Source organism: Chaetura pelagica, unplaced genomic scaffold (assembly GCF_000747805.2).
Source record: "Chaetura pelagica isolate M959 unplaced genomic scaffold, ChaPel_1.0 scaffold166, whole genome shotgun sequence".
NCBI classification, from domain to species: domain Eukaryota; kingdom Metazoa; phylum Chordata; class Aves; order Apodiformes; family Apodidae; genus Chaetura; species Chaetura pelagica.
In genome coordinates this window covers 3,408,442-3,427,666 of record NW_009953758.1, presented here as the reverse complement: position 1 = coordinate 3,427,666, position 19,225 = coordinate 3,408,442, and the positions used below count along the sequence as shown (strand labels likewise).

General features: G+C 38.9%; 1 protein-coding gene across 1 annotated transcript in view; it reads right to left on the bottom strand.

The window, feature by feature from the left end:
- Positions 1-19,225, bottom strand: part of USP54 (ubiquitin specific peptidase 54) — a 50,259-nt gene that overhangs the window by 8,510 nt on the left and 22,524 nt on the right. Inside the window, exons 9-17 of the mRNA XM_010000771.1 lie at positions 18,089-18,257; positions 14,918-15,088; positions 10,757-10,888; positions 10,112-10,492; positions 8,383-8,617; positions 7,404-7,543; positions 6,072-6,245; positions 2,965-3,084; positions 1,613-1,805 (exon numbers count right to left, since the gene is read on the bottom strand). Coding sequence (XP_009999073.1) covers positions 1,613-1,805; positions 2,965-3,084; positions 6,072-6,245; positions 7,404-7,543; positions 8,383-8,617; positions 10,112-10,492; positions 10,757-10,888; positions 14,918-15,088; positions 18,089-18,257 — 1,715 coding nt within the window. The remainder of the gene's footprint in view (positions 1-1,612; positions 1,806-2,964; positions 3,085-6,071; positions 6,246-7,403; positions 7,544-8,382; positions 8,618-10,111; positions 10,493-10,756; positions 10,889-14,917; positions 15,089-18,088; positions 18,258-19,225) is intronic.

Sequence of the window (19,225 nt, the reverse complement as noted above, 5' to 3'; positions counted from 1 at the left end):
AATTCGTATTCTAAGCATCATGTCTAAAAAATACTTTGTATCCTTTTATGTACCGATGCAAGACAATTGTATCCTTGGGTTATACATGTCCTTGGCATTTTTCTGCATTTAGTTACCATTTTAATATGCAGACAGAAAAAACAGTACCAAGTCCACCTGCCTGCAAGAAAGGCTACAAACAGCTCCAACAGAGAACTTAAGGAAACAGTAACATCATTGTTTAGTTTCCTCCCTGAGGTACCTAGAGTGAAAGTTATGATGAAGAGCTAGATAACTTGTGTAGCAGAATAATCTTGTCTGAGTAATGGCAAACTTCGTGCTGTCTACAACATTATTGATATCAAAGCAAGAGTACAGAACTCTGGCTCTGAAGAGATTCTTTTCATTGGCTGCAATATAAATATTTGCTTGGATATAACTTTTTTGCAGAAGTAATTTTCACAGAGCAACAGTGAGAAGATTCAGTGTTAATAAAACTAGTTTTAAAAGTGCCTTTTTTTCATTTTCTTAGAATCTGCCAAAATGCGTAATTGTGGCTCTGCACTTCTCCTGTAAAAGAGTATAATGGACCCCTGATTGACAAAAAGATCAGCCCTCGTTACATATAATTCAGCTACTCCAGGAAAAGAAAAGAACATTATGAACTACAGCCTGACAGGTGTGCAAATTAACTGAGTTTTAGTATATAGCTGTATGTGGCATTTCAGAAAAAGGAAAAGGGATTCTCATCTGGGATTTCATCTAAGCTTCTAATAATACAACATGTAAGAAACGGGAGAGGGAAGAAAAGTAACAGTTCAAGAAACGGCCTAGAAATTGGACATGGATGGTCTAGTACTAGGACGAAATGGCATGGGAAGAAAAAGGATTAAGATGCATGCTAAAGTGGGTAGGAAGAAAGGATCAATTACAGCAGAGAGTTAATTATGCTATAGTTAAAGTCAGTATGGAAGAAAGAATTATGAAGAGACACTGAAGAGGCTGGTAAGCCAGGCTACAGGATGCTGGGGAGCACAGAAAGTAAATGAAGAATGATATAGGGAGTGTTCAAAGTCACAGGATCAGGGTCTGGATCCAAGAGTTGTACCAGTGCACCACTAGAGAAGTGGACTAGAAAGATCAGTGTATTTGACACATGTGTCAAACTACACAGCACTAAAACACACTGGTTGCTGTTCCCAACACAAAAGCAACTATAGCAAGATTTTTACTGTAGTACATTCTTTCACTGACTTAGTCCTGAAACTGCTCCTGATTATAAACAGCTGCACATTTAATCCTAAGACACAGCCCCTTTCTACCAGGTCATTGTCTATTGTATTCTTTCCCTGGAAGCATAAAAGATTAATGCTGCCAGGCACTGACTGCTACAATTCTCTGTCACAGATCACAATTTAAACACATACACATTGAACTATTCTACAAAGGCTAGGAGGGGGAAAAGGTGTAGTTGACCATCTTATAGGATTTAACCTAAAGAAGAAAGGAACAGGGAGTAACACTGTAGGGTATGGACTATCTAAGGGAATATATTTAGTTGGCTATTCCTTTCCAGACTGCACTGCTAACAGATGCAGCTCAGATCTGGGTCTAGGTGATAGACTTGGACTACCTTGTAGACTGGGCCATGGTGCCGCCCTGTGGTGGGTGGCAGGTTGGCGGCGGCAGCGGCTGCGATGGCTGTTGGTGCTGCATGCGATCCTGGAGGCTCCGGGCTTTTCGGATACTGATTTGCAGCTTCTTATCGACTATGGCTCTGCTGTGAGTGCTAGCGCTGGCATCATGCATGGCAAGTCTTAGTTTAGCTAAAATGCAAAAGAAAACATAGCAGAAAACAAACAGAAAAAAGGAATAAAATTGAAAAGGAAAAAAAAAAATAAAAAAAGATGCAGCAAGAACATAAAACATGGACCATGCAAATACTGCCACAAAAGAGTTCACAAGGATGCTACTGTTTCCAATAATGCACATTCAGCTTAGCAAGGTGTCCAAACATGTTAACTGAAACTAAACCAAAATAAAGTAAAAAAAAAAAAGTTATCCATGTTTTAGCCCAATTTCTCATCCCCTTCACACAGGCTCTTTCTTTCTTTCCAACCCTACCACACTGATGCTTCATTCTGTCATCTACTCTTCTCCTGTATCCTCCACAACTGGGACTCCCTTTGTGTGAAGGAATACCTGAGTGGGATTTGAGATTCCTTGTTGGAATGGAAGCTAACAGAGCTACCACAACAGCTGTATGCTGTGCCCCTTATTCTGCAGCCCAGAAGAGCCAGTATCTAAATGCAAAAATACACAAGAGCTACCCACTCTGTCTGCAGCCATTCTACACAGACAGAGGAAAACACAGGTGCAACAGCCAGCCATAATGGAAAAAGACTGAAAACAAAATGAAATCACACAGCACACATTTTCAAAAGTCACAATGCATTTAAGCACTTCAATGTCCTAATGTGCTTTTCTTCATGAAAGTCAAGTACAGCATAGCTCATTTCTGTTAATTCAGAGGACTCAAGTGTGGGCTACGATTTTTCCTCCTATGTTACACTCCCCATGAGTAACAGGGAAGCTTCATGCCCTTTGTAATTTGGCATGAGGATGGGGAAGAACTGTTAATTGAGTGGCAGGGGAAGTTACCAGCTAGGTGCTTCCTGAAACACACCATTTAGCACCAAAAAGGGCACATCAGCACCCCAATACTGTTGCTGCCATAGCGCTGGAGAGAACAATAAAAACAGATGCAAACATGAACAAAGAGAGATGATGAGGAATAGAACTAAACCCCCCAAAAGGGAATGCTTGTAAAAAGGAAAGACACTCTCCCTGCATTTCCCTAAAGACCAGCTGGATCCTCATATGACCATTCACCTGACCATTCACCATGCTTTGGTGTTCCAGACTGTTCTATTGTATTAGTAAACTGTCAAAAGCGCAATAGCTCAGGCGGTTAGTGTTACTTACATATCGCTTCGTTACAGAGCGCCAAAGCTGCAGCACAATCCCCCTTCTGCTCCTGATTCAGCGACTCTTCAAAGATTGAGTCTGCCTCCTGCATCGACTTCTCAAAGCCATCACTCCTCCCTGCAATGGGCAGCACCCTTCATTTTGGTTTCATTCATTGCAGAACCCTCACTTACCCTCATTCCATTTATGATTGCCAAATTCTTCCACATATAGGCTCGTGGAGGCTGCACATATCCCCGACCACACCACCTAACCTTGCCTAAGCAGAAATATAATTTGAGCACCCCAATATGCTTGAAGTGAACCAGATTTTTTCCCCCTCAAATTTAGTATTCTTGAGAGAGTTATGTTGGCTTATTATTTTATTTTCAGCAGTCTAAATCAGTACAAAAGATGTCACAGGCATACCACAGTCAGTTCAGATTACTTCTGTCAAGCAGGAATTAATTTAAGTATAGAATTAAATTTAAACCGAAGTATACCAAAGAAATATAGCAGGTCAGGGCTTCCCTTGTACATTAAGTCCCCTGCCAAAAATAATGTCTTGTCTTCAGATATCCAATTACTCTCATACAAAATAGAAAAAACCTGAAATAACTGAGATGTCTGGGGAACAAAATCGAGACTTTAGAGTAAGTGTAAAAGCCTTTATGAAATACATCTTCAAACATCTTCAATGCATACATTCAACTGCTGAAAGAGACACATGCAATATGAAAACCCAATGGCCTTGCCACTTTAGGAGGAAAAACACAGATGGAAGAAGATGACAAGAAAGGAGAAATTATCACCAATTCTTTTTGCAACAATTTAGGTAATAGTGTTGGAGAAAAAAAATGGATAAATCATCCTTGGACAAAAAAGAGAAATATGAAACATGGTGTCCTGGTATCAGAACATCCAATTATGGGAGGAGGAAATGTCCAAACAATCTGTTGTCACCTATTAGGTGCTTTGTAAGTCATGCACTAAAATGTACACATTGAAATGAGGCAGGGGAAAACAGGAAATAAAACTTGACTGTTTTGTTTGGGGGGAGTGTGGGGAGGTGTTTAATGGAATGTCTCTCTCTGGTAAAGAATACGAGTATCTTTATGAGAGAACAATAAACTATGTTTTCCCAACTTGTGTAACATGTGCTATATGCTACAGTATGACATGCTCTCCAAAACACTCGTGCACAGATGCAAAACAGAAATTCTCTTGCACCAGAAACCCCAGAGAACTCATATGAAAAGCAAGTACTGCAGAGAGAAGTGAGAGTTGTTACAGCAGTGAGCTAGTCAAGCAGCACATTCAGTTTCAAAATCGAGGCTACTGAGGCTTGTAATCAAGGTCAGTATACTAAAGTTAGCTTTCTTCGCATGCATGTAGCAGTTTACTTGAGGGGAAAATGAGTCACAAGTGTTCAGGAGTTCTGCGTACAAGCAAGCCTTCCAGGCAGTCAGGCAGTCTGTTAATGTTAAGCTATTACATCTCTGACTGGAGTGGGGAAAGACTTAAAAGGCAAAACAAACTTTCCCAGATCTCAAGTCAATGCCTGCAAACTCCTCAAACATGCTACAGAAGTCTTCTTTTATGAAGTATTATTCTAGTTTACTTTAACAAGGAAAATCTAAGCAATTTCTGCTTAGGCCTGTTAATATAACAAGAGATCAAAGAAGAATAATGTCTTAGAAAATATGCTATTTTCTTTCAGGCAGGAGAAGCAGAGAAGACAACATAATTGAACTCAACAATAGAGGTTTACTTTTCAATTTTTACATCACTGGCATTTATGTTACAAAAGTAAATACTAATAAAAAAATATATCCACCTACTCTGGTACATCAGAATTTTTCACCTGGTTACTGGCAGGCCACAGCAAGACTGTAAAGGCTAACTAAGCAGCTCACTGATGGTCAGAAAAATTATTTTAAAAAATCTGTGCAGACATTCTCACAGAGATTATATTTTTCAGCTGTCATTGGCACAGTGACATTCTGGCTGCTGAGCACTGGCTGTACTGTGCCCAGAGGTAGAATTGCTGTGGGGTGCCCCTCTCCCTCTCTGTCCTGTAGCAATAAGGCAGCACCTCAACTCTTATCTGCAACAGGTTTGAGCAAGCAGCATAGGGGTGCTAGGAGGCCTGGCAACAAAGAAGGCCACAGTGGGTTTGCCCTAATCATGCATGCATTCATGGGAGCAGAGCCCAGGCATTCACTACAGCTTCCTTGGCTCTTCTGGCTGACCCACCAACAACCCCCCACTTAAATGATCTACCTGTCTTCAGGCTTCACTCTCAACTGGGTCAATACACTTCAGCCCACCTTCTTTCTGACTCCCCTTATTGGCTGATGGAGACTTAGGGCTAAAAGGAAGGCACTACATGTGAATCCTGTCATCAAGTTCCCTCTGCTGCAGCTCCATCCAATTAAATCTCTTCCGCTGCCATCCCCTGCCAGAAACATGAGGAGTCATGGAAAAGACAAACTTAGCATTTGGTTTTTTTAATTTTCCTTTTTTCAATTATTTTCCCTTAAAAAAAAAAAAAAGTAAACTATATCCAACTCAGCTTTTCAATAAGATCCAGCTCAAATCTGCCACAGTACTTGCTGCCATGCCTGTGGTGTGGCTGCTCAACTGGGCAAGGAGAAAAAGTGGAAAGTACAAGTGCAGGAACAAGCAGAATTGCTTAGGAAAGTGATGCTACCAGAAACAATCAGAAACAAAACAACAGCCTAAATGAACACCCTATGCTGTGGATGGTCCAGATGTGTCTGACAGGCACAGACCTGCATGTTCCAAGATGTTAGTTGAAGCCTTTTAACTAAAGAGATAAATACTAGTAATGGTGCATATCACCATAAAAATGGAAAGGTGCAAATATATTAAAAACACCCCTGAATTACCTTTTTGTCTCATTTTAGAAAGAATTTGGTTAAAATACCAAACATTTTTTTTGCATCCTACAGGTTTGAAATTGATGGTCTTACAGTAACTGAAGGTACAAAATTGTAATAAAGGATGATATAAAGAGAGAGATTGACAATAGGAAATTAAGTTCAAAGGTTCGAAAAACTTCAGCACTACAACTGTGCAAAATACACTACACTCAAAGTTACCCTGATTCTGCAGTTCATCGAGATCCATGAACCTGCTGGGACGAGGATTAAAGCCCATTGCTGCCTCCATTTCCTTTTCTCTTTTTCTGCGTAGTTCTTGTTCATGTGCTCTCCTTGCCACTTCTTCTTGCAACTCATCCAGCTCACTCTTTAAGGGGGCAAACATCTCCCCACCTTGCAAAAAAACAACCAAACAAACCACAACCAAAAAGACAAACAAACAAAAAACCCAGAAACGTTTTTGATATCTCTTAAAATCTCTTTAAGAGATTTTGAAATCTCTTAAAGTATCCCTTAAAAGACAAAGTAATATTAATGGAGAACACAAATAATATTAGAAAACAACAGAGTGACCAAGCAAAGACCACAGAATTTCAGACCACAAATTTTGCTTTACTAAATATTACTTTTAAAACCCTGCCCAAGTAATTTGGTTTCCAGTTGCTTTTGCTGTGTCAGTGACTGGCAGAAATGCTGCAGTATTGCTTAAAGCTCCCCTGCAGCACAGCCCATCCCTGCATTCACTGACCCAAGAAAGAGGAAACAAAACACACAGAATGATTGGAAGAAATAACCCTAAGCTGATGCTGAAGTCTTGAGGCTTCTTACCGTGCCTGTAATTTGTAAATAATGCCATGTCAAATTAGCCAGATCACTAGGTTTAGTAAGTAAAATGGATTCCAAATGAGATGCTTTTCATCTAACTGCATAAGCAGATGAAAGTGAGAGGAAAATAAAGCATATCAATATCCTCTTTAACACAGCAGAAATCAATCAGTTGTCATTTTTACTTCAACTGTATTCAAAAAGTGCCTTCCCTCCTCACTTCCCCAGACATTCTTGAGAATAATGTACTTGCTCAGAGCAATACATAATCAGAATGCAATCTGCAGGAAAGATCAGCCCTAGCCCAAACAACTTTTAAATATCTATTCTAATTTCTACAGTTTTGAGTTCTGTATAGCATTGTGAGCTTGTTTTCAGGACTGGTAAATATTATTAGGTTATTAAGAATTATGCTTGGGAAGGTATTTTCCACTGAATGCAGAATACTGAGTTATGGAAAAAAACCAGGAAAAAGTTTTACTTTATCAGTTAAGTCAATACTCAAAAAAGATATCAGACCAACATAATTGAAATGAATATTCCAACAAAGTTTTTTGCAACCCCCTCCAGAAATTTTTTTAGTTATATCCCGTAAAACCATGTTATGTTTTCTCAATGTTTCTTTTCCTCATAAATTCACTGTGAAGATAAATATCCAGAAAGTAAAGAAAAACTCCAATAAAATATACCTTGCAAAACCATGGCTACCAAGGATGTGAATCTTACCATTCCCAATGGTGTGTGGGCTCTTGGCCCAGCTCCCAGTTGATGAAGTAGACTCTACTTCCAAGATGCTGCTACTGTGAGACTTTGGAATGTTACGCCAGGCAGGAATTAATCCACCCACTCGCTTCACATGAACATCCCTAAAGAAGAGAGTAATTTATTTTATCATTTTACTAATCTCTCCAAGATACATTTCTACTTTTTTTTTAATCATCACATAAATATTTACTTGTATTTAAAAAAAAAAATCTACCATAACAGAATCTTGGTAGAGATAGGCAAAGAGAAAGTTAACATGGAGGAGGACAATAATTCTGTTCTCAGGAGTATGCAATTCATATTAAAACCATGTCTGACAGCTGTTCTCAGCAGATTCTTACAGCTGAAAAATCTATTGTTCTGGCCATAAATGGTCTCAGTTTGTGATTGCCTGAAGCTTCCTAAGCCAAGAAGAGAAACACATTGTGCTGCCTATTTATTTTTGCCTATAAATATTGCAAGTGTCTTGCAAGATTTCAGTGAATCTCTCAAAATGAAAATGTCAAAGATTTCTGTACAAGACTATTGTCTTCTCATTTTGTAGAAGGCTCTTGTCAAGCAGTTGTTCAACTGAAACAAAAAGGTCTGTGAGCTGTTTTAAGGACAAGCACAAAGTTGGTATTTTGGGTGAATTTTTATATCATAGGCAAAGGGTATAACTATTTCAGATGCACCATTTTAGTCAACACTTCTCGTTCAACTGAAACCCATTTGTTTTTCTTCTCACTAGCAGTGAGCTATCAATATACTGACAAGAAAAGGAATCAAACTCACCCAGATAGCTCTTTGCTTCCTATTTCGCCCCTGCCTCAATAAACCTGTATTACAAGCTAGGAGAGCCATTTTGCATTTTTTAAACAATTATCTACACCATTATGTAACTAAAATAAAAAGAAAGTAAGACTTCAATCACTTCAAGAATAAGTTTGTCAAAATCTACCTGTGGGTGCTTGAGCTTTCAGACAAGGGCATGTCCAGACTAACTGGGCTGTTGCTGTTGCGTTCACTACTTTCGTAGCCAGACTCCATCCGCTGTATCAGATGAGGATGTTGATCCACCATTTGACGCTGGCTGCCCCGGCCTAGCACACCACGCTTGTACCTGACATTTGACTGGCTCGATCTTGTTTCTTGAACAGCATGTTCTTTCACCTCATTCTGAATTAGCTCTTTACCTGTCAAGTGAAAAGAACATAGATTGGTAGAAGATCCAAGCTTCAATAGCAGCAAATCATCTGTTAGCTTTTCAATCATGCTTAAAACACAAGCACTAACTTTAATTTAGTGTAAAACTAGTAATATCAAGCAGAAAAAAACCCACCCCAATACTTTTACAGCATTCCTAGTAATTTTAAGCAATAACGTATTCAACACATTTATTTTTTTAATCTCTCCCCTTTAGTGTAACTTATCATATTCCTCTCCAGGTCACAATCAAGTCTGGAAAGAAATTCCCTTCCTCCCCATAAAAATTTGTGTTTGTACTACATCATTTTACATTACACCCAACTGTATTTCCAGCTCACATTTGTTGCTGTGCTCTGTCATATGTACTTCAGGCCCTGCACATTTTACATTGTTTATTTTGCCATTTATTAATTGTTGAGACTTATATAACATTAGTTCACAGAGGACAGGAAAACTTTATAATTTTTAAAAAAATTATTCTTAACCAATTTCACTGTGTCTTCCCACTTGCTTGTTTTCTCCTTTGCTTCCTTCCCTGGAGCTGTGTTTTCTTCTCCCTTCACCTTCCCTATACATATTTCTTCGGGCTTCCCAGTTCTTTACAACCTTTAGCTCCTTCTAGTCAGTATCATTTGTCCATCCCTCTCCAGGCCCCCAAATTTCTGCAACAGCACTGTCACTAATCATAACTACACTGCCAGTCACACAAATCTCCTCCTTCTCATCCACACACTGTCCTTCAAGCACTCTTGAGATGGAAGTGCAGCAGCTATAGCATAACAGAATAAATAGCAGTAACTTGTAAACATCTGTTCTCAACACCCTCTACAGTTTCAGGAATACCCTCCTATTGTTAGAGAGCAAAGTAACTGTTTTATTTATTTGCAGACTGAGGAAGAGGAACTGGGGGCTGTGGCAGGGGCAACAAAATACCCACAGTTTCACAACAGATTTTATTACCTTCAAAACCAGCAAAGCTGAGAACAGTGTCCCTCTGTACAAGTTGCATAGCTGCTGTGGTATAAAAAGGTCCCAGATAAATCATCACTGCCTGCCAGGCTCTTATCCTCACAGGAACTCAGCATTTTTACATTAGGTACTTGCTGCACCATAGTCTGAGCCCATCATGCAAAAATACCACGATGAGCCAGAGAAAAAAAAAAGTACCAATACAGCCATCCCAAGGGATGAATTTCCAGATACTTAGCAGTCTAGCTCTGTGTCCATTTAAGCAGCACAGATGGTAATGTTTCCCGTATTATTTCCTTGTATGTGAAAGTTAGCACACAGAAAGCAAAGAGAAGTCTCATACATGCAACATGAATACCCACACAGAAGCCAGCTTTCAAGGCTACAACTCACCACTGACCTAAATGCCATGTTCAAAATTTCATTTTCCTATTTTCCTTAATCAAAACTGGATAGTGAAGTATTACAAGTTCCATATATTCTAAAATAAATCTTTCTTCTTAAACACTTACCTGCTTCTTCAGAAAAAGGGCTAAGCTGAGTGTATCCACAATGTTTCCTCTTGTCTTTACTGAAGATGCTGTCTATATTCAGAGACTCTCTTTTGGGTCTCCAGGTTGGCCGGTACCTGCTAGATGAACTGGATTTAGACTCGCTACTGGTACTCTCCACTTCCCAGTCTCGAGAGTGTGCAGACAGGCTTTTGGAGGGTCGTGTTTCTGCCTGATCCACGCTGCTCCCTTCATGAGGGGAATTCTGGATGGTCTGAGAAATCTGCTGTGGTCTGCTGTGGATCATATTGCTCACTGTCTCTTTAAATTCCCTCAGCCTGCTGGTGCTGCTGGATGGTTTGGAGGCAGTTCTGGGGGCTTGTTTCTCCTTCAAGGTTTCTCCTGCAGTTTAGAAAGACAACAAAAGCCACAAAAATAACTTCAGATTAAACTAGCAGCCTTACTTGCACAGCATCTTCATGAAGACTTCGAAAACTAAAAGACAAACCTAAAAAAAGCCCCAACCAAAATCCCCCAAACAAACAGCAAAGACAGGACAAAACACAAAGATGTAAGAAGTATAAAGAGAACTATGTATACACACTGAAGATCTTAAAAACATGCAGAAAGAGGTACTGATATTTGAAATAAAGTAAAACCTCTTGCCTTCACTATGGTATCCTGATGACTGAGCCTCATCTCCTTTTCGCCGAGACCGGCTAGAACTCCTCTTGCGGTCTGCCAGCGAGCTCTTTTTGGAAACATGCCTCTGATTGCACTCACTATCAGTCAGGTGCCCTGAAAGGACAGAAGAACACAGTAGAAATTACAAGAGCCTTTGGACAGAGTGTTCTGTTCACCAAGAGCAGCAGGGCTCTTCTGCTCCTTAGGAGCTGCAGATGCTCCAATGCTAACTGGCAGGTTTGGGTAAGTTTGTGTATGCAAAAGTTTTTGGTTTTGTCTTGAGGAATGGAGCGTGTTCCATTTTTAAGGCCATAAAAGAGCAATACACTCCCTCCAAGGTCTCTGGTTAATGAGAGCTGATCCACAGGGAGAGAAAAAAGTTGATTCTGCCTTGTTTTCTAGTAAGGACACAACTTTCTTGTTGTCTGAATACTTTTTCAGTTTTAACAGCCCTAAACTCAAAACTCTTGACGACAGCTAGCTTGACATCACTCTGTTGAATGAAGACTCAAACACATTAATAAGTTACCATGTAAAATAAAATTAACACACATCATCAGCTGCTCTGCACTAACTGTCCATCTGTGCTCCCTTCGCCCGTAGCAAATACCAAGTAATCTCAGTTAGCTTAGTCTACAGTGAAGGAGCCTCAGTTGACTCACAAGGGCTAAGCCAGCTAATTCACATCTGCCACAGGCTATGAGCATAAACAAACTATCAACACAGACCAGCTGACACATGACAATGTCTCCTTACTACAGCTCATGTGTCTTAAGTGCTAATATTCTCTTCTGTACACCATTTATTCCCCATTTCCTCACATCAAATAAGGAGTACTTGACATAAAAAGTTTTCTGTATTGCCTCTCTTATTTTATGGTTCTCGCACATTCACAGTCCTAAACCTGCAAGCATAAACACACACATGGCTTTACTCATGTGAGTAGTGCCAAGCAGAGATGCAGGATAAGTAGGCAATTTATAAATAAGCTACAAAGATTTTTCTCTAGCCTTTGTATCACAAGCTTTCCCCTTGCATAGGACAATAGAAAAGGAAAATCCCTACTACCCAGTAGCTGATCCACCAGGCTACTAGCCTTCCCACTTCTCTAGAAATTAACATTAAAATCAACAACATTTAAAGCAGATTTTACTCATAAAATTGTGCCTTCAACTTCAGACAAAGTAGTTAACTTCAACCATAATTGCTAACAAAAATACTAAAATAAATGAGTGGGAAAGAGTCCAAAAAAACAAAAAGAAAGCTAAACAAGAATCCATTTCTATTCATTTGCAAAATGGAGAGTGATTTTGTAGCCAAATTCTTGAGAAACAAGCAGTAAAAGGCATAAAAGAGCAATGTTGACAGTTAAAACAGACGTTATTCAGCATTTAAGCGACTAAGCATGAGTCAGTATTCTGGGATTTTTTTTTCCTTCACAGCAAAAGCTGTCACACATCTTTTAGGGATTGAAGGAACAGTATTATCTTCTATCTTGAGGGGAGCCACTACAAGGTATGAGGCGCTTATGTTTCACTTCAGAGTGTACAGCTTCTCTAGTTACACATTTTCCCCCCAAAAAAATTCTTTCTTTAACTGCTTGGTTAGTATCCTTCAAATACTGTAGAAACTATTCAAATACAGAGACTATTTAAGATACTTTAGTGCTATTGGAGCAGGCTTAGGGTCTACATACACAGACTAATTAGAGCCTAGCTTAGCCTTGTAGAATGAAGGCTGCTAGTTTTGCGTAAGTATTTTCTCCTCTGTTTATAAATTGCAGATTTTGTCCTACTGTCACTGGACATTTAATAGACATGGAGGAGATTACAAGAACCAAAAGTCTGCAGGACACAGGCTTTGCTGTCATTATTTGTACCCTCTGGAACAAAGACTAAATACAACATAATGCATGAACATAGGAATTACAATCCCAAAAATATTAGCTATGGCTTTATACTAGTTGGTTTTTTTTTAATTCACTAAAATAACAACCCAGGATTTCTGTCTCAGTGCCCAATCATGGGCTTAAAAGGTGCCCTTTGCTGAAGGTATCACTTAAACACTTCATCCTCCAGAGGTGCGATGGCTTCATAAGCAAACAGTGATATTCAAAGGAAAAGCTTGTTTTCGTAGGGTTTTAGTGTGTCCAAGAACATGTTAGAGAAGAGAATGAAATCAAAAAGGTTAAGACAGAATGCCCCCTACTCCCTCCCACTGAAATCTCAGTTGCACAACTAGGGCAGCCAGAATACGCACATTTTTCTCAGCAGCACAGCTTGGCAGAAGCAAGAGAGGGCTTGTGCAGCCACTTTTCATGCCCCCATTCTGAAGTACCCGGGTGCCTGAGGTTTTACAACCCAATGGTGGTCCTTCCCTGGAGGACGACGTGAGATAGGGTCCATAATTTTCTGGGCTGGAGTAGTGGGTAAATGGCCATTAAATGAAGAATCCTGCTCTTGCCCAGAACGATTCAGTTGACAGGTCAATGTGGATGGCTTCTTTATAGCCCCACGGATCAGCATTTGATGATTGAGCACTTGTATGAGTTGATAGATTGATATTTTTTGGAAAGATTTTGGGTAGGTAAAAAAAGGGGGAGAAGCCCAGACAGGTGGCTAAGGGGACAGACTGACTATAGCTAAGGCTGAATCAGGAAAGATGAGGGCAACTGAAATTAGGCGATGAGACAGGCTAAGCTGCAGGGAATAACATAGGATAGAATCAGCAGGAGAAGAAAGAAAAAGAAAAGGACAAAGTCACTAAAAAAGACAGAACAAAAGGTTACACACTGAACTTCATGCTTACATGTTTGCAACCATCCCTCTTGCCCTCCCTGTTCTGGACAGTTCTGCACAGCAGAGAAGATTAGGAAGAACCTAATCCAATAAACTCTGCCACTTTTGCAGCTTATGTAAACAATATTCCACTAACATTTTCAATTTTGTCTTCTACTCTGAAGATCAACATAAATTTTGTTTCCTCATCACTAAAATTCTGCTTCAACTTTTCATTCTTTCTCTATGTAGGACCATGACTGGAACCTACAGCATTAAGCATTTCCTAGAACATTAAAAGTACTGTTGGGTTACCTAAAACCATGTATTACAGTTACTTGGACCTCTGACAAAGAATCAGATAGTACCACAGAAAACCAACTTGAAATATTTTTTCCAGATTTTTATGTGAAAAATATTTGTACCATAGATTGTTTCAAATGAACAAATACATATATATCACCACAATACAAGAGAGCCACTGTTTTGCAACTAAAAGGACAAAGTAGTATGACAGCTGTTGACACTACAGTGCCATAAACAGTTACTGATTCAAACCTTACATCTTCCTAGAAAGTCTATTTAAAGGCACAATAAAGTAACTTCTCTTTAGCAGACCATATTTTTGATGTACAAGAATCTAGCTTTAACTCCTGCACTGCTTTTTCTGAAGCAATGTTAGAAGTTACTGTATGCAAAACCAGGCTGTCTAGGGTCACTGGGCATGAATAATAGAGGAGATCTAAGCATTAAGACTTCTAGTTAACCTCTTTTTAACTGAAGAGCGTTCAGGCAGACTGTTCAGCTGCCTGAAGGAACACATATACAGATTGTCTTCTTATTGCAGAGATTCTCACTTAACTTCCTTCCACGGCATAGGAAGGAACATCATCTTACGCTCCTCCCTGGTGCAGTAAATATTACTAACACCCACTTGCATAGACAGTCCTTACTGCCCAAGTATGAGAGATTCTGGTGATGGGCCTTTCCCAGACAGCTGAAAACTCCTGAAATGAAGTAACTACCCACAGATGAGTAAGTAGCACACAAAACACTCACCAAACCATACAACAGCACTGTTCAGACTCCAGCTTACAGAATTATATAGAGAGCAAGTAGGATTGTAGATAACAGAAAACATGCCTGTAAATGTTTGTTTGGCTAGATACAAGTCTACAGAAGTCAACAAGACATTTAAAATTATGCTTATTTTTGTGGATGTCAATGGTTCATTACAAACATTTAGGATACTAATCACTGTTTGCTATTCTGTTACAGATTGTATCTATAGACATTTTTCACTGTAATTCACTGCAGTCACCATATTTAATGACAACGATCACACAGATAAAATGGTATTTGCTACCTGTGTCCCTGCTGCTTTGTGAAGCTGCATCATTCTCCACATTGTAGATCACCGTCCCCTGCGAGTCAGAGGAGAAGTGACTGACCACAGACTCATGGTGAGCCTGTTTATAAGGATAGCTGTCCGTAGAGGAATCTGTCCTAGTATCGCTCGAGATGGAAGGTTCTCTCCCTAGGGAAGGAAGCAATGTCAAATTACAATCTCTTTGAGCTTTTATAAAAGTCAGGAGAAGCTAAAAAAGGAAAACTGAGGAAACTACACAGAGGCTAACAGAAAAACAGAGTACCAAATATACAAACTCAGATTCAAGGATGCCAGAGCTTATGGGAAAGGTCTTCTCCTTTGGAAGGGGTAAAGTGTAATTCCTTCTGTAAACCTTTATTCCTTTCTCTTCAATAACTCTAAATTTATCAAATCCTTGGACTGAAAGTACACTAATTTTCAACACTATCAAGTGTAATTAAAATACAAAGTACACGGTTTCAGGGGAAGACAAAGTCAAAAAAATTAGTCAAGTACAAAATATTAATAAGGGTAACAACTTATTATAAGTAACATGTTTCATTTATTATGAATCAAAGGCTCACCTATTAAAACTTAATACTGAAATTTTATTATCTAAAGCAAAGAAACATGTTCCTTTTCAAGAAGATAGCACTGATCCCCTGTATAAGTGGGATACTGGAGAGGATGAAGCATCATGATCCAACTTCAGTACAGTAATTCCTGAACTCAGTAGAAGTGCATACAGTCACAGAAAGAAAGGTGAATGTATGCAAAAGGAATCACTGCTCTGGAACTGAGTACTAAAAACAATTTGTAAACTGAAAGCTTTGTACAATGGAAAATAAAAAACATTAAGAGGGGTTGTTTGCACTTAAGTTTCATAACATTTTGTACCAGCATCTTTGACATTCTTTTCTCCATAATTTGTAGTATCAAATCTTGATGTGACTAGATGCATTTATCAGATTCCCTTGACAGAAGTTCAGGTACAATATTGCGATTAGCAACTTATGAATGAGAAAGCTCAGTTCATTTCTGAATTACAGACTGTGGATACCTGGTAATGCTGAGGAATCCAGAAGAAGCAGCAGTTACACTTAATGAGAGCCAAAGGACCATTTTGAAAAAGGTATATTAAGAGTAGAAATCTCGGGATACCAACAAGGCTAGAAAATTGTTCACTTATATTTGACAGAAAAATGTGCAGGGTATGATTTCTGCTGGCACTTCAGCCTACAGTATCTCACAAGTTTTTTCAAGAGCTTGGTATCTATGTTGAACACTCCAGATCACAGGAGCAGGCCTTGAGGACTCATCAAGTGTTTTTGAAATGAAAGAGAAATTAGTCACTATAGACTTCCAAATTTTATCAGACAGGATCCACCTTTTTATAAATATATTTTAGCATTCAGCTTCCTGGAGTCCTTTTAGAACAAAATAACTTAGATACTGCAGAGATAATCAGCCCAGAAGGGTTATCTAAGTACTCTGGAGATCAACCAGAAGAACAGAAAGGCAAATTTCGTGTGTACTGACCCGAAGCTTGTAAAAGTGCTCAGAACTGATACATAGCACTGAAAGCCCTCCTCTCCCTCCTCTAAACGTCCAATTTTGTTCAGAACAGGAAGATAAGTTTATAAATTGCAAGGCATCTTGTCAAGTGAGAATTGAAGGTTGTCTTACCTGTTTTTTTATTTGCATTTATTTTTAAGAGTTGGAAATTTGTTTAATTACTGGTAGACTGTCAACACATAAATAAAGAGACAGCAAATGTTCTCTACAAATTCACTGACCAGGAAGCATGAAGTTAGCTACTGGCCAGGAAAATCATAAAATATTCTTGGAATTACAGTTGTATAAATAGGTTAAATTCCTGGAAGAAAGCTTGTCTTTCTGGTTTTAGTCTCGCCTTGCTGTTCTTGCCAACTTATAAACCCATTTTATTCCGGATATTCTCTGCAAACATCCAAAAATAGAAACAATCTTCTTTTTCAAAGCCATTGTAATATAAATTTAGATCCAGTTTTTATTTTCACCCTATCTGGACTGCAAATGAATATCTTTCTCAGAGTTTATCTATTCCTCTTTAAATAAGGCCTAAATCCTCAATGGTGTGCCTGTAATGTTTGAGATTACCCAGAGGTTCAGTGAACCAAAAGCCTGTTCAGACCACTACCTCTGAAGCACCTTATTTGGATATACCTTTCTAATTCAACAGACAACCATTAATACAAAGAATTCAGGAAGTGGCAATGTCTTGAAGGCCTCTGAGATGTTAAGTGCTATATATCTAGTTGTAGATCTTTTCCAATGCAAAACAGACCCAAGAAAAATGAGTAAGTTAAACATGATCAAGAGGCATAAGCCTTTGCCAATACTTTCCTCTTAGGTCTCCCACAAATCAGTTTGTGTCTCTTGTGCTGCTTTATCTGAGTAGGAGACAAGGCAAAGGCTGAAGATAAGCTGCATTGATTCTGTCTTTTTTTTTTTTCTTTTCTAATAAAACAGTTATTTCTTTCCCTTCCTCCCATACCCCTCCACCATCCTAGTACGGGACTGAAGAGGAGGGAGAGGGCCCTGTCACCTTTCCCCAGTACATCTCCTTAGACACCTTTTCTACAGAATTGGTGCATTATTTAAGGCCAGGTTGGATGCGGCTTTGAGCAACCTGGTCCAGGGAAAAGTGTCCCTGCCTATGGCAGGGGGTTGGAATTAAATGATCTTTAAGGTGCCTTCCAACCCAAACCTTTCTTTAATTTTGTGCCTCATATAAGATGTTCCCTTAATATTTCTTTTCCCTAACTTCCTGAGTTTAATTCCGCAGCTTCCCTTTGTTATTGTGTTTGTGCATCTCTGGTCTCATTCCCTTCCATTTATAACTGCTGATGGATTTATAAACTTAGTCATTTAAGTAATCAGAGTTTTTCCACCCGCATTCTTTCTCCCAACCTTTTTTGGAAAAGGTTATTACCCAAACAACCAATAGAGTCTTAGACTGAGAGAGAAGTTCAAAGGTGAAACACTGGAAGTCTTCTTCAGAATTCCCCATCAGCTTTGACAAGCAACAAGGTCCCCTGCTGACAAAACCATATGCAAAACAGAAGAAAAACTTTTCACATAAAGCATCACAGGTAAATATATAAGGCACATAGTCCAGCTGCTTACCAGAGTCTTCACTATCATAGCAAGTCCTGCTATATTGCTGTAAATCCACTTGGGGGGGCAAGTCTTGTGTTGACACTGGAGTTCCTCTTGGATCTGCATACAGCAGCAGCAAAGGCTGATAGTGACCCTTAATGCACTTTGTCACAACATCTTTCCATTTTGGACCAATCTGAATTAACAACAGTTAAAAAAATGCACAAGAAAGGTTTTCTGTCATCATTTTCTATAATAAGGTCTTTTTTTACATCATACTTCTTTCAGAGTTTGGTTTGCCACTGACATTCTTTAACTGCTTCTACATCTAGCATTGAAGTGGACTTACAACAGGAAAGCTCTGGAACAAACCCAACTAAAACCAAGGTATTCACCATCAAATTGCTAAACAAATTTCAATTCCTGAAAAAAAAAAAATACTAAAAAAAAATCCTTTAATTTCAGATTTTTTTTTTTCCATAAAAAGCTCTTAATCCTCTGAAATGTTCTAACTTTGCACCAGTCAAAAAAAAATTTGTTAACAGAATTTCTTAATCCATCAATCAGCATACATAAAATGAACAATAAAAGACATCAACAGCTGGACAGCAAATTCAAGTCAAAGCTAACAGCTTTGGTCTGTGAATACAGAATCCTTACAAGCATTTTGATAGAGCAGGCAATAATTCATACAGTTTTATTCATCTCATAAATGTTCCCTAGGTAGTAATACAAGGTTTCACATAATACACTGCACATTTATTCCAGCAAAGTTGGTCCATATTTGACTTGACTACTAAAGGACTGCAGTTCCTATCCCTGGCAAAGTTTTGCTGCAGAGAAATGTGTCTGTGAACAAATGTAAGGATTAGAGTTTTCCCTTTGAGACTGTACTTGGCATGACTACAGGAGAAAATTTTCCTCTCTCATCTTTGTGCTTCCATGACTAGAAGGAATAAAAGGACAGTGGCATGAAACAATGCCAAACAAACTAATGGGATGTAATAACACTGTGCCAAGATCCCAGCACTGCTGTCTCTAATGTCAAGGACTTTGTGTCTGGCAAAAAGGGGGGAAAAAAAAAAGATGTAACAGAAAAAGCAGAAAATTTGATGGCAGCAACCACTACGGAAGAGTGGCATCTAGATACTTCCACAAAGAACC